We start from the raw sequence: 12,018 nt of genomic DNA, 5'->3' as shown, positions 1-12,018 counted from the left end.
ACTTTAACTGAAATTGACTCCACGCACGTCAATACATATTTAATAACAATGGCTCTCAACCACATGATCATCAATTTAATCTATTTTCCAATTAAACACCCCCTCTCCAACCTGTCGAACTCACCCTTTCTCTTCTGTTCCTATTCATTGTCCAACACGTCTGTTAACTTCCAGCGTCCAGTGAAGATTTCTACCCTTAACTGTCACCCTTACATTCTAGATGGATCCAATTTGTATTCAGCATTCAGCCCCTTCTTTTTGTCCAAATGGATGGAATCCAATAATAAAACTCATTTAAATGGTAAATGCATATCTCCGTACACATGGACTTTATTAAAATAAGATTATTTGCCTAAATGTCTTGTGATATTCGATAATTGGACATAACATGTTCGGGTAAAATTAAAATTTAAAAATCCAAATTAATAACGAAAGTAATTTACTGTAGGAAATCTGATGTAATAATATGGAGTTCTATCACCAAAGAACACAAAATATCACAGTTATTTCGGAATGTTGGTAAAACGTAATTGTAACGATTATAACATTATTTAAATGTTTAAAAATATCGCTATTGGGATATATTTTACCCGGCGATTAATATGTGATGTCTTATTTGGTTGTAATATATGTCATATATATTTTATGGGGTGGAGATGTAAAAGATTTCCTTGATTTTAAACTATTTCTTTGACTTGAAAAATGATGAAACCTTTCTTATATTTAAATGACACTTCATCCTTGAAATTAATTAAAAATACAAATTATAATAAAATGTCAAGCGCACTCACAAATTTATCACACAAAATTTTGCCGTATTTCCAGATTCATTCAAATTTGTAGAGCGCATTATTTGTATTTTGAATTGAGCCCAAAACCGCGCAGAGTTTTTCTCCTGTATGACATGCTGAAGCCTTTTGTACCGCCGAGTTACATACTGTGAAAGCGCGGTTATATGGACATTTTTCTGAAACTGCATAGTATTGGGCCGTGGGGATTTAGGGCCAAATGCGGCAGGAATTTCAATCAAGTTAAGTGACTCTCGAATTCGAATTTCGGATGTAATTTGGTAACGGAAAATTACTTAGTTTTTGTAATGGATTTCATAAACTGTGCACTTTTATATGCGTAGTAAAAAGGTTGTCCACAAACCCTATAAAACACGTACATATTTTCGACGATAAGCATTTACATAATATATAAATGACTTGGGATTTTTCCAACTGTACAAATCAACTCGCACTGTTACCTTTTTGACATTTGGGCGTTTCACAATTTATTTCAAACGTTTATTCTGTAAATTTGTGAATGATGTAAACGACATACAATATCTATAGAGTTAAGAAATTTTAATACCTTTCGTATCGCGAAAAGCATGAATAACTTTAAATATATTTTTTATATATTTACCCGTTCATAAATCGACCTCGGGGAGTAATAAAATTGTAATAGTGGAAATAAGTCAAAACTTCCACATCAATATAATGTTTTAGTATCATTAAGGTATCAATCAATATCAATTTTTATTCGCACTATATCTAACTATCAGAAGCAAAAACAGTACTGATATTTTCTCTTCTTTCAGAATATTAACCTTCCATTTTAAATTTTAAAAAAACTTTTTACATTTACGCCGTGGATAAACCACATTTATTATTTGGTTAGCTATTGTTTTACGAATAATGTATGCATAAGGTTGTGTGGTCTGTCGAATCATCATAATAACTGAACACATGGTCATATGGAGGTATTACTGTAATGAGTATTCACCACAATACGAACTAATGCAATTGTTATACGTGATGAGATATTTTCAAATTGTGGGTTTTAATTTTGTAACGCCTAAATTATTATGTCCTTTGTGTCATGATTAATGCACTCATTGTTGAGGCAATTTTATTGTGAGAATATTTCATGTCAAACAACCCTATATTTATAACTTTCACTATACGAGACATTTTTATCGATGCATAAAATTATTTGTAAATTTAAGGATAATTACGTTTTTATAACGTTATCTCCCCAAAAATAATATTAAGCGATGTACAAGCGTGGTTAGTTAAAACGTGTTTTAACGCTTTTAATAATATGAATGAATTTTAAACATTTTTTTTAAATTCGGACAAACTTATATGAGAGAGTTTTTGATGTCGACAATTTTGAAAAATTAACCAAGTTTTTATACGAAGGATACGATCAGTTAATATTTTTTTCCAAAAATCGTTAATATTATTCTGGATATGGCACATATATAATTTAATTTTTTGTATGTAATACTGTAGTTATAAATGAAATATGGCTGACTACGTATTGAACCCACGTTTTTTTCAAGTTGAGACAAGAAATATTGTTTTAATTATTAATACTACGTAAATATATTTAATGAATAAATGGATTTGTTGTCAATTTAGTGTGGTTGTCAATCATGGGTAGAATGGTGAATGCCAGCTAGCCTAAGCCAGCCAATGTTTAGTTATAAACCCTTTTAATATCCAGACTTCCATATTCTTCTTCATCTACATTGAGATGAGTTTAAAGTGTGTTAATTGTTACTTGCTTTTATTTTTTCACATAGTTTATTAGCTCGACTAGTGACTAGACTGAAGTCCTTGTCTTGTCCCTTAGTTCGTCCTTGCTGGCAGCGCAGGGAAACTTGAGCTGCGAAGTCACGAGTCACGTTGCAGTTTGTAATTAAACATAATATCTGCTTGTTGCAAATCCTTTCAGTGTTCCTGTCAGGGGAACAAGGACACCTCGTGACAACTTTATTGAAATGTTTTTACTAGACACATCATGAACGCTAGTTTTTAACACAGAATTTCCACGCTTATAATAAATACTAATTAAAATTACATTTATCTCCAATTTTATTTGTTTTATGAAACATTAACCATTATAATTTTTTTTAATTTGTACCAGAAAACGAAAACATCTGTAAGTTTTCGAAACAAGTCGTATATATGAATAAAACTCATTAAAGTGGTATATTCAAGTGTTTAATTTTAATAAAATTTTAAATGGGATTAATAACCATACTACTCAAAATTTTGGGACTCTTAGATATGATTCTAGATAGGTGAATGTTGCACGAGTGTATATTATGCTATACGCCAGCCTATGACTTCCATATTTTTTATCTATTTGAACATACTCAAAATGTCGTGAAAAGGGGAATTAGCCTATGATGGGTCATAAACCCTGTGAATACCTAGACTTCTTATTCTTCTTCATCTATGTTCGGATGTAAAAAAAAAGTAAAAACATGTAGAGTACTATAATTAGTGGAGAAAACTCAGATTTGTGAATTATTTGGACAAACTCAAAATGTTGTAAATAAGGGAAGTGTGTTAAATTCGACATCATTATGGGTCCCACGGGCTAACAATATAAAAATTAAAATTTAATTACCTCCAATGTTATTTCGGTGCTTTTGATGTCCGTGAAAGGCTCGATTCGTAAACGTTTAAGTACACATTCTATTATGTTTCGTAAATCTACTAATACATTCTCCGACCAGGACTGTTCCCGAACCTCCTTCTAACCGTCAGCGATTTGTCATTATACTAAGTAAACACGACCGAGTACTTTTCGTATCCGGTTCAAATATTTGCTGAATTCAGATAGATTTCCGCCGGGTAAACATCTTTTTGTTTTTTGGTCCCCGGCCATCTTTTATTCCCTGCTCCACATTCGCGGACCAATTTTTCCGCCTCCCGTACTATGTCGTGCGACAACAATACGGAACCATGCGGTGGGAACACGTGCACTGTAACACACGAAAACACACTCAAAGCCGAGTCATTGGTCCTTAGAAGCAGCCCATAAAAATGCATTTGTCCTGCCAGATACTGGAATATTCACCCTACGGATAGTGTCAATAAATAGTATGGGTGTCTTAACTTGATACGAAGCATTGAAAGTTGTCCCACCGCATTCCTAGATATGATACAGAAGCATCTAGGCTTCCTGGCAGACCTTTCTGGTAGACCTTATACAAAGCATCCATAGTTTTAATACGAATTAAAGATGAAAGTTTGAGTGATTGGCAACAGCTGTATACTTCTCAAATTCTTAACTAAAGACCACCGCCCGCAGAAATCAATTAAAAAATATTGAAAATACTCGTATATGCACATCTTTCAAAAATCAATGCAATATGGATGTTAAATGGTAGGCAGAATGGTGAATGTTACACAAGTGTATAAAGTGATCATTTAAGCCTGTCAAATGCCAGGTCGTAGGCCTTGTGATACTTAGACTTTCATCTTTGGTATAACAAACGATACATGTTTCATTTTAAGTTGATACACCTAAAATATACGAGTATGTTGTTTTCCTTGTGTAACAATGCGTAAATGTGTTGGATTGACATTTTTGTACACGGATTTAAATATACAATTTTTAAATAGTATTTTTCAGCTCTTGCAGTCTTTAAATAAAACTCTAAGACGCTACTCACATGCAAATACCAGTGTAATATTGTATTAAGTATGTAATCATTTTTTTTAATGCTTACAACATTTTTGATAGTATATACCATATATACGATTTCTGTCTATCTTGGACCATCGTTTAGTCGAATTCATTTATAAATTTAATAAAATAATTTGTGGGTGTATTTGGTGTAATTTTATAGTCTTTTTGACATATAACATCATGAATCTTTTGATATGTTATTTGCCAATCACGTGTTTTATTTTTCATGTGTTATTCAATCAAACTACAATACAATTCTTTTCTTGATATTTTCAGTATTATAAAGTGCACGACAGGTGGTGTCCAATATTAAAAGGTTTAAATGTTATTAGATACAAACAGTTATGTTGAAAAGTAACGGAACGATGAATATTTTTGTATTTCAAATAATATCGATTGTTCGATGCGAAGCTGTCCCACAGACCATTGTTCTGGGACGCCCGTATTATGTTATTTATTGCCTTTGATAGTCTTTGTCATAATCATTTTTGATTTTGACATTTTTAATACAGTCGAGGCCATGGATACTATGGTGTAGCTTTGCATGGGCGTACATACAGTACGTCATCAGTCTTGACAACATTTTTTGCTCCTGTCTTGAGTTATTTTGTTTTCAATATTTTATATAAGTTTGTTTACTTGACCCAGTTTTTTCTCTCCATATTTTTTGATTAAGAGTTGATATTTTTTTCCAATTCTTCTCTTTATAATTTGACAGCACATTTTATAGTTTTTTGATTTTATTAATGACCGAGAAAAACTTGGCATGACTAAGTATTTCAAATACTTGAAAGTGGTCAGGCAGGAGTCGGAATAATCTGCGGGCATATATGAGGAGATGCAAGAATCTGGAAGAGGCGAAGATTTTTCGCAAAGATATTCTCTATTACAATTAAATGATGTTGGTATGTAAAGAAGTTTACATTCACACATACAAACATCATTTGATTAACATAAAAAAAACATATATTTATTTAAATCAATTAAATATATTTAAGATGTATTTAACCCTCATTTATATGCTTCGTATATAACTGCATTATGCCGCCTATCAATATATCATTCAATTAATAGCCAATAGTTTAAATTCATTGAAATTTATGATAGGTGAATTTATAATATCAGTTTAGTTAACGTTATGAGCGAGTCATATTTTTATGATAAATTGACATCTATCGCTTATAAATTGAAAAGCGATAAAATTACGATGGGATTGGATTGATTTGTTTATGGAAACGATAATTCTAGGGACCCTCTCTCCTGTTTCAAATACCGGGAATATCTAAAATTGAGATTTAATGTTTCAAATTAATTATGAATATCGTCGCATTAATCGGAGAGATATGGGTAGGAAATTAATAACAGTGATATATTGTGTTTATTTAACTATTCAATTGGAAGTCTATAATATATAGAAAGCGGTTAATGCTTTTGTGTACTTCCATTTTAAGTCTAATTATGTTTTATAAACTGTAACAATCTCTCAAATGCAACAACGTAATTACTGTCAGTCTAATTAATACGCGTAATTGATTAACTAACGCTGTTGTTACTCATTTACACGTCGTTTCAATACTATATATATATATATATATATATATATATATATAAAAAAAAAAATTTGTACTTTTATAAATCGATTAGGCAGTCACTCTGTGGTAATCTATCAAATTTTATTTTAAGTTTCACGTGGTAAATATCACTATAGTGGTATTTTCCAAGTGAAATTTATATTTTTTATTGATTTGGCATTAACTTTGTTAATAACATGTTGATTATTGCAAATTAAACGCTTGTTTTAGACGACTAATTAAGTTTTGTGTGTAAGTTTTAATTTTATTTATTTTAATGGAATGATGACCGTTCAGAAAAAATAATAACATGTTGACTTATTAAAGCAAAAATTGTAACCTATGGAGATTGTTCCTTTTCGATCGTTCCTTTCCTTTTATCCCCTGCGTGATTCTGCGCTCCTAATACATTCTGGTCATCCTTGTTCCCCCTATAATCCTCGTCATCTGCACACCTTCTCACGGCTCTCTTTCCATTGTTTACCGGAGCAACTCGCACACAGCGATTACACCATTGTTTGTTGAAGGGCTTACGAAAAATCCTGCGAGCCTTAATCAATGCTTGGCAATGATCCGCCCGAGTCAAGCTCTCTGCAAATATATTTTTTATGATTAAATATTTATTAAATCAAGTCGGGGGATTTCGAACCATTTGCTCTTGTAGTAAAGAAATCGGACGTATGGAAGTAATGAATAGAATTGAAAATAGAAGGATAAAAAGTGCTTTTTAATAAATAAAACTTAAATTAAAAATTATTTCCACTTTTCTTAGGAATCTATCGCTACCGCCTTAATTATACCTATTATTGCCTAAAATCGTGTGAGTTTGCTGGCATGTGATGTGTCTCAGTTCTGTTGTTAAGTAACTTAGCCCCAAACGAGACAAATTAACATATCCGAGTGAAGTTCCTCGTACTACTGGACGCAATTCGTGTCATTTGGCGGCATTAGTAAATACCGCTGATGTCTCCATTTCTCCAGGTTGACTCGGGACAGTATTAGGAAGGCATAAACCGTCATCTCTCTTAATGATAATGCACTTCGTGATGTGATTCGTTTGCAAGTTTGCGTCGCATTCGGGGCTAAATGTCATCTAATTAAACTCCCTTTCAGCTACTCCTAATCTCGAATCTACATGGGAAATAAACTTTGTTGGCTAGGCGAAATTAGAAAAATAGCCAATTACGGCTGACGTCTCCCGACGACCGGCAATGACTTAAATTATTCATTGATCGCTTTTACTCGTCTGTTCTTAGCAACCATTTAAAACTTGATTACCACCGAGTTCTCTGATTGCGGCCAATTATTTTGTATAAAACTAATCGCGTTTAAACTTCCGCAGAGTAATGGAAAACGCTTTACTCCTTTATCAATCGTACTTATCTCGGCTGAATGAATATTTTACGAGAGAAAATTCTCGGCAAGACGTTCGAAATAGATACCTTCATTGTTTTCGTTCGTATTTATTGTATAAATCATATCCGTAGCATCTGCGTGTAAGAAATAATTAAGATAGCTTAATAACTCCGATAAATACAATTTATCTTCTCGCACTCTTGTCGAAACAATTTTAATTTCTTAAATTCATTTTCATCTTTCTCGGATCGTGCGCGTTAAATTTATTCACTGAAAAGACTCGAGGATCATTTTTCTAGAACGTTCGTACATTTCAATTCCATCGCTGCTCCGAGTATAAATCCGAATTAGAGTGTTCTGCAGCTGCTCATATGACGTATCCACAATACGTGACTCGCTGAAGTTCTAGTAACTGCGAGTACCGCCACCTTCAGCCAACTGTCTACAGACAAAGATTGTCACGTGTTAATATATTCAGACCGTAACTAAGAGAGATTACGGCATTATCTCCCATCGGTCGGATGCTACGAGCTTTCAGCGCCGACTGGGAAATATGCACCGTATTGTGAAGCGACGTGACGGAGCAAGCTTTTCAGTTTGTTTGGGGACAATTTATTCGGTTGTGGGGACTCTTATGGTATTTGCATTTCTCTTGTAAAATCTTCCCGCGTTTAATTATGAAATTCGAGTTTATTCAACAAAATCCACATACTCGAAACGAACTCATCAAATTACATATTCAATTGTAACGATTTCTACATGCTCACGGTATATTCTTGGAACGTAACGATAAATTCACAAAATGTATTGTTTCGCAAGTAACTGAAACAATTGTTCTAGGTATCGAATTGTGAATTAATTTTTCATATTGTCAACTTGATTGACATAATTGAAAATCATATGTCACATCGGCGGAAGTTTCCTTTGCGAAATGATTTAAATGCTCATTTTATCTGAGCTAAAATAGCGATAAAACAAGAACTCCTTGTTTGTATATACTGGAATTAATAATTAATAACATCGGGGGTAGATCATTTCGTGAGTATTGTGTAGAAGGTTGTAGTTGAATTTCAATTTATTATTTGTTTTCTATACGCCAATGTTAATGATAGGATAATTGAATGAAAATAAAGGGGTAATACAAATTCCCCTCAATATTGAATTCAGTGGGGCGTGAACTTTATAGATACAATGTTATAATGAAGTGCCTTCGCGTATCAACATTTTGAGGCTTCTCGATCATATAAATATAACTCGGGTGCCTACGTACATATAAGTTTCATTTGATTTATTTTTAAAATACCAAAATCCGTTTGAGTTGTACAATTTCTGTACATTAATCCTTCATTTTCATGAAAAAATACTTTACGTTTCAAATTTTCACTTAATTTGAAATATGTCAATGAATTAATGATATTTCCTTATTAACGCATTAAAAAATAAAGATTGAGATAGTATATTATACATTATATAATTGTAAATTTTAGCTTTCCAGGTAAGCGACGTTTTACCTTTAGCTTTCTAGGTGTGCAATGTTTATTATTGCGTAATTATATTTAATCTCCGCATAGACATGCATTAAGTTTCAACCGTTGGGCACTCTGAAACTTTGCGCTCGTTTATTTACTTTATGGGTAATTAGAAGAAGGTACGAGTAGTTAATGCAGTAAGTAGAGACGTTTAAGCTACACGTTGTAGAAAACCTGTATCGTTTCTTATTCAACTTTCCTGAATCGGGTTCTTCAGAACATTTATATAAAAATAATTTTATCTTCTCTGTCATTTAAACAAATGTTCAATATCAAAGGACGTGTATTATGTTAATTTATCACCAAATTAACATCGGCTCGCGAGTTCTATTAAACTCGTCCATGTTCACTCAATGATTGTCCATATTTTTAATAACCTATTACCACACCCTCGTTTAAAATTACATTGGCATTATTGAATATTAATTGCCTCCAAATTATATGGTTTAATAACAGTCGAATAATTTATTCGCAGATAAAAACATCGCTATTTGTAACGCGTGAATTTTAATTATTCATTCCTTTTCCACTTGATATCGAATAATTTTTTCTCCGACTACAGTCGACCGTAACAAAATGGCTGTCAATTAGAGAATTAAATGTGTTGTGAGAAAAATGAAGTACATATTTTAGTCTGAGTTTATTATGAATCACTTACACTGTCCATTAAGTTCCAGCGCTGAGAATAGCTCGCTCCATACATCTGTCCATTTAATATAGTACTTAATCAAGTGAGCCCTTTTGGTTTCCTTGTATATCGTTGTGTATGTTTTCTGTTTTTATGTGTAATTATCGTAGTTCCACGTGTCAGCAGGATATTTAATGCGTAATAACCTCGCCGCTGGAAATGAATTTATTTGTATTCGGACACGGGAAAGGTTCCTCACGAAGGAATTAAGGGCAAGATTCTTTATTTTCTTGTAATAATTTTAGAAATAGCCAAACCTTGGGGCGGAGTAGCCGGCGTAACAAATTATTTTATTGTTCCAGACATTTTATTTTTTTCGTAATAATTTCACATATAGACAAACGACCATAAACTAATAAGAAACGAGGTTAAGTCGTTACGATGAACAAACTATGTAGGCATTTAATTTATATTTATTTTGGTAAGTTTTATTATATTTTACTACTGGAACGTTGCATGGTTTGTAAAAAATGCCTTTTTTCTTTTCCCTTGCATCAGAATGTCAGTAATTTATGTTTTGTACTTGCGATTACTTAAACTTAATTCAAATTCAAAAAGATTACTAAGAACTCATTCATGAATGTTTTTATTTATTTTGTATTTTTCTAAATGAATGTTTTCTTTGTGTTATGTAGTTAGTAGCTTGGCTGTCCATTTATTTTCTTTGCTCGATTTTGAAAGCAGTTTCCCCACACCAGGACAGCATGCCAGGCGAGGAGGGGTGAGCAGTGCTGTCCCGTGTGTCGATCCATTACGCAACCATTATATCTAACCTCGCACTTAAGTGAATGTTTCCCCGTATAAACCTCTGATCTCCTGGTGTTTCAGTTCTCCAACGACGGACCCAGCGGGGAGTCCATGTGCCTGCAGGGGCCTGACTGCTTCATGGTGAGTATATCCGCTTTATGTGATGATGACCGCTTTCTGAAATGTAGTTTGTAAAGTAGACTTAGTTTATTTACTTATTTTAGTCAACTTGCCCACCTCTATTGGAAGCCCACCCAACGCTTTTTTGCACTACTTGACTAATCCTATTCTGCTTAAATTTAATTACTCATTTTTATTTGCATCTTGTTTAATTATTATATATGAGGCTTATTTAAATCGTAATAGTCTATTCAAAACATAAAATAGCACGTATCATTTAATTATCATACGAATTGCAACAGAAAATAGTGAACATGTCGAAATGGGTTATCTGATTTTAAATTCACATTTTTTTCGTAATAATATATATTTTTACAATACGAGCAATGACTCACTACACACTGATTGTGATTTCTAATAGTAACGCACCAAAAAGTTTGTACTTTAAAGGTCGCAATAAGCGTTTATTTATTTTGTAATTGAATGACCAGATCTTTATGACTCATCCATTCACATCAATTGGGGACCGAGTACTAATTTTTATTGAATCTCGTTCACTAAACCCGACTCGTTTACTGAATCACTGATTCATTCACTCATATATTCACTGATAACTTGTGGACTGAGGAGCTTACAAAAAGGACGCCTGAAATTTTTAAGGCAGAATCTATTCTCCTTGCTATACAATTCATCCGTTAATCCATAAATCGGTGAGTTGTCAAGTTGTCAAAGTTGTCTGAGGAGAGATTCATCGTTCGATTGATCTGGTCTTAGTGAACGGATCTTCTAAATAACCGGATCTTATCCACCTATATTCAACGCGACATTTTAATCGTCATTTTATTAAAATGTTTTTTAGTAGTATCACATAGAAGGCATCTAATTTCATATTCTTCATTGTTATATTTTGTATGCTTCATTAGAATTTTTATTTTTTAATTCTATTTTAGCGCTGTTTTTTTCATTTTTTGATTTAATCAGTTTAAAATTATTTCATTTTATAATTTTTTTATTAGTTAGTAAGTTATATTCAGTGCGCCGTGATACTGATATTTTGAAATGTAAATAACATCATATAGCCCTAAAGATGGTCCGATGTAATATTGATCGGAATGTCGATAGGATGAAAAAAAAATGTACGCTTTAAATTTAAAATATTATATATCCATGAAAATCTACGATCATAATTTTTATTTTGTCGTTATTTAAAAGAACTGAACCTAATCGAAAATCTGGCCGATTCACATTGTACCTGTATTCATCTTGCCGAGTTTATTGAGTACTATGCATTTTATACTTTATTTTGAAACTCATTTCAATCTAATGTATTAGCTTATAACATGACGAGATAAAAACTAATCGCTGCCTTTTCAATCGTAAAATATGTTTAAAAGCCATGTTATAAATAAATCGAACATAAACGTTTTGCAAGCAAAGTTATTAAATATTGTTTCGATATGTTCTTGGGATCATTCAAACCCACTTGGCTTCATTTACATGTATCCATAGGCACTGCGCAGACTTCGCTACA

The 12,018-nt window shown here is 32.5% G+C and overlaps 1 protein-coding gene across 2 annotated transcripts in view; it reads left to right on the top strand.

Annotated features, from left to right (window-relative positions):
• LOC148309401 (uncharacterized) overlaps positions 1 to 12,018 on the top strand; it is a 353,264-nt gene that overhangs the window by 224,734 nt on the left and 116,512 nt on the right. The window contains exon 2 of one of the 2 annotated variants that reach the window (XM_088260145.1): positions 10,449 to 10,508. The exons of the other annotated variant lie outside the window; for it this stretch is intronic. Coding sequence (XP_088116271.1) covers positions 10,449 to 10,508 — 60 coding nt within the window. The remainder of the gene's footprint in view (positions 1 to 10,448; positions 10,509 to 12,018) is intronic. 2 annotated transcript variants of the gene reach the window in all.

Source organism: Brachycentrus maculatus, unplaced genomic scaffold, assembly GCF_059751285.1.
Source record: "Brachycentrus maculatus isolate JH-2025_06_01 unplaced genomic scaffold, ASM5975128v1 h1tg000125l, whole genome shotgun sequence".
NCBI lineage: Eukaryota > Metazoa > Arthropoda > Insecta > Trichoptera > Brachycentridae > Brachycentrus > Brachycentrus maculatus.
This window is presented reverse-complemented; position numbering and strand designations above follow the sequence as displayed.